Here is a 4,697-nt window from a genome sequence, read left to right as displayed (position 1 = left end):
CTTCTTTAGCATCAGTCACCAAATGACTTTTGAGTAACAAAATCACCAAACAATACCATAAACTACTCGGATAATGCATTCCAAAAACTATAAATCCTAAGATCTTGACTGAAATGACACTGCCATCCTCTAAAATTCAAGATGAGCAAATACATTACCTACAATATTTGATCAAACATCCAAAAATGACAATTCCATTTGTGTGGAAGTGAAAAATTATTTAGCATCATGTTATATCCAAGTCCAAGTCAATTCCAATTACTCATGATCTAAAAAATCGACTATAAGAAAATGAAGCATATTTCTCCTCATACCGAATTACTCTTTCTTTCAGTAGTTCTGACCATCGCATTCACAAAATCCAAATTCCTAACATACTATTATTTGTTTAAAAGCAAACAAGAAAAAAATCACAAAACAAAACCCACTCATATCATACATACACTTTAGCAATAGCCACTCAGCTTTCTTAAGAGCTAGATTATCTTCAATAAAAGCTCAAGCAGTGGCCAGTCAGCTTTATTATAACGAAAGGTTACCCTTGATAATGGTCGACTAATGGTTGATACCCATTCAAGAACAACACAAATCTGTATGTAATACACTGCAACAAGAAGAACTTCAACAATAACAGAAAACTCAACTCATACAACTCTGCTATTGATTTGAAAGTGAAAGCAGAAATCAACACCAAGTTATTCATAAAGCCATATAGATTCTATTAAATTGTCACCAGCCCATTGAACAAATTAAAGAGAAAATGAGGTGCATATATATATCCTTTCTTTAGAACGATTGCCCTGTAATTTTTTTTCCAGCCTTAGTGCATGTATATCTTATTCTCGGTCAGGTTATAAATCCAATAGCTATTATGGTCCATGTTTAAACGAATCAATAGATAATTAGCCTAATCGGTAAAGGAAGAAGATAAAAAACTGAGTGAACTTCACAAAAAACTAAACTAAGATGCAGAATATAATTTTTACATCAAAGCCCCACCATTTCATTAACAGAAGCCACAATTTGGATGATCAAATAACAGATGACCTACACACATAAAACAAAGCTCTTTAAACATACACATTAATCAATAAGTAAATTAGCATCATCATCTTGTCCCACGCAACCAATACATGAATTTTAGATTCAAAATAAAGCAAAACCAACACAGGCAACAGCCAACCCAAAACCCAATATAAATTCACACACATAATTAACCAAACCAAACCATTCACATAAAACATAAAAAATTATTCACTTTCACATGATATTCAAGTTCATCATTCATCCTGATTCTTATTCATTAGCCGAATATTTGACAAATTATATTAGAAGAAAAATAAAACATAACAAAACAAAAAACACTACCGTCGCATGTCTCTCCCATGCCTCAACTATTCATTAATCAAATGAAATTCCACATATCGTCACATATCAGCTATCAAAATTTCCAATATTTGAAGCAGAAAAAAGCATACCAACAAATTATAAGACTCAAACCGAAAGAGCAACCAGAACCAGAACTCTCATATCGGCACATATCGCTTCATAACCTGCTTCCCGGTGACGGCCAGACCGACTAGAACGCCCCCGACGGCGCCGGCCACGGCCGCCGACCTCACCCCACGCGCCGCCCGATACACCGCGCCGGTGCCGAGCCCTGCGGCCACGCTGTTCCAGACATCGTCGGTGTCCCTGAGGGCCACGATACCGCTCTCCATGCCGGCGTAGATGAGTCCGATGATGCCGATCCGGTTACCCCAGGCCCGTCCGGCGTGCCCCGACGCGTTGAGCACCCGGTTGAGCCGGAGCTTAGAGGTGTCGCCGGGCTCGAAGGACCTGACGCCGGAAACGAGTCCCGAGGCGCCGCCGCAGAGCGCCCCGGAGAGGTATCCACAGCCGGTAAAGAAGGTGATGTTGTCGCTCCAGCCGCGGCGTTGCCGGCGCGCCTCCTCGTCAAAGAGGTACTGCGGAGTCGTCGGCAGCTGGTAGACGTTCCGAGCCGGGATCGGGACCTGGAGTCCCTGGTACGGGTCGTAGAGACGGGCCTGCGTTGACCGGTCGGACCCTTGATCGCGATCCGACATGGTGTGAGCCATCACTTTTTTTTTTCCCCTCCCTTTCTTTTAGGGTTGTTAGGGTTTGGTTGTTTTTTTGTAAGTCAGAGAGAGAGAGAGGAGAGAGAGGGTTTTTCTTTTCTGGCGACTAGAGCCTAGAGGTGTTGTGGAGTCTTTTAACAGAAGTAGCAACGGTGTCGTTTTCAGGGGATTCTGGAAATTTGTGTCTATGTGGACTCCTCCTCATACGTGGCAGAGGATTACTCGCCCGGAACTGATTTTATATATATTTTTATGAAAGTTTACATGCCGTTAAAAATATAAAAAAGCCTCGTAAACTAATAATTGTTTACGATAGAGCTTTATAATGTTCAAAATATATTAAATTAACCAATTAAATTATCAAAATGTATCAAAAATATCACTTTTTTTTTTAAAAAAATTTATATAATACCCCTATTCTTTTAACAAATAAAAATTATAAAATAATTGTAAAAAAAAAAAATACAAAACAATTTTTTAAAATTAAAAAAGAATTCAATGGGCGAATAAAAATAAATTGTTAATGGAATTTGACTCCAATGACTAAATTGTTTTTTTTGGAATATCTTAAGAACCTTAGATTTTACTTTCATACGACATAAAGCAATTTGTAATTTAGGCCAACTATAGTGACTAATTATTTATTTCTTCCAATTATTTATTTATTTTTTGTATTTATTCGCCCATTAGTTTTTTTTTTTGTATTTAAAAAAAAAAATTGGTTTTTTTTTTTGTACAATTATTTTATTATTTTATTTGTTAAAAGAATATGGGTATAATAGGAATATAAAAGAATAAGTGGCATTTTTTCATACATTTTGCTAGTTTGAATAGTTTGAAGGCTACTTTAGTACCTTTTGATTTTTGAACATTGTGGAGCTCTATAACAAACAACTGTTAGTTTGTGGGGTTTTTTTTTTATATATATTTCCCTTAAATAAATTATAATTGTAAATTTTACTAAATTATGAAAAATTATTAATATATTTTAAACTTAAATTATAATATTTTAATTCTTAATTTATGTATTACTTTGTGTTATTCAACCAGAGAATAACTTCTATAAGGTCTTGAAGTAAACCAAAACCTTTGTGCCATCCAATGAGGGCTTGACAAATCAGCATGGAACACCTTAAGCAAAATAAATAAAAACACTAGATTTTGATAATAACTTTTATGAGAAGTGCTAGAGAGCGAAAGAAAATTATCCATAATTTTTTTCAAATTGAAGTGGCAGAATTTTAAAATGAAAATTTAAGGGATGGCTGGAATTCTGCCACGTCAGTTTTAAAAAAATTTTGGACAATTTTTTTTGGCTCTCTAGTAACTTCTATAAGGTCTTAGCGCAAACTCAAACTTTTGTGCCCTCCAATGAGAGCTTGACAAATTAGTGTGGTACACCTTCAGCAAAATAAACAAAAACACTAAATTTTTTATATTCATATTCCTCATATGGGTTAAAAGTATAAACCTAAAACACTTATTTCCCATTTTTCCTAATTATCTACCCAAGGTTGCCGCTAGCCACCGCTTGACATGATACTGATTAGCCAGACAATGCCGGCCACGACACTCCTCCATGATGTTAATCTCTCTCACCGAGAGTGGAGCATATTGCCATTATTATTATTTTTTAATGTTAATGATTTTATTACTTTCCTCTCCTCAACACAGAGGTGCCTGCGATTTTGTTTAAAATTTCAAGCTTGTGCTTAAAGGCACCATCTTTGTTGTGGCAAAAGATTTTTCTTGCTGGGCAGCCAAAAGATTTTATTTTATTTTATTTTCTTGTAATATGCTATGCTAGAGATTACCGGCGTGGAGGAGCGTTGTATGCAGCGTTGCAACTGTCCAGTGTCTTAGGTTGACTGGCGGAGGTGGCGGCAAGTTTGGGTAGATGAATAGGAAAAGTGAGAAATAGGTTTTTTACTTTTAATCCATATTGTTAGAGTATATTTGAATAACCCTAAAGTTAAGGATTTGATGAAAATTAGATTAGCCTAATTTAGGGATTTGATTATGATTTGATTACTCTAAATTAGGGACTTGATTAAGATTGCATTTATGTGTAAACTCTATAAATAGAGCATTTTGTATGGTAAACAAATCAATTCAATAATAGCTTTATCTGTGGATGTAAGTCGTTGATCGAGCCACGTAAAATACTTTGTGTCTATTTGTGTCTTATTTATGTTTTTATCTTATTTTTGCATTTGTTTATGAATTCTATCATATATGAGTTATATGAATATAAAAATCTAGTGTTTTTGTTTATTTTGTTTAAGGTGTTCATTTGTCAAGCCTTCATTGGAGGACACAAAGGTTTTGGTTTGCTCCAAAACTTTATAGAAGTTATTCTCAAATAAAAAATAAAAAATGAAATGCTCTTAAAGTATGTTATTAAGTGATTTTCTTTGAGAAATTATTTATTTCCATCAATCATGACGAATTATGTATTGGATTACAATAAATATTTTTTCATGATATAATGGAACCCAAAAATCCTTAGTAGTTTCACAAAACGCAACCAAGCTTGAACACCCTCGGAGACAGAAGGTTTTGAGAGAGACAAAAGATGGTATGCAATGGACTCTTTAC

At 35.0% G+C, this 4,697-nt stretch overlaps 1 protein-coding gene across 1 annotated transcript; it reads right to left on the bottom strand.

Annotated features, from left to right (window-relative positions):
* Positions 1 to 1,270: 1,270 nt before the first annotated feature.
* LOC132187664 (mitochondrial import inner membrane translocase subunit TIM23-1-like) lies at positions 1,271 to 2,177 on the bottom strand (the record flags this gene model as incomplete). Its single annotated transcript, XM_059602054.1, is given in 1 exon segment — positions 1,271 to 2,177. A coding segment is annotated over 1 exon segment (573 nt). The 3' UTR covers positions 1,271 to 1,526.
* Between the last annotated feature and the right edge of the window lie 2,520 nt (positions 2,178 to 4,697).

This window comes from Corylus avellana, chromosome ca7 (assembly GCF_901000735.1).
Source record: "Corylus avellana chromosome ca7, CavTom2PMs-1.0".
NCBI lineage: Eukaryota > Viridiplantae > Streptophyta > Magnoliopsida > Fagales > Betulaceae > Corylus > Corylus avellana.
This window is presented reverse-complemented; position numbering and strand designations above follow the sequence as displayed.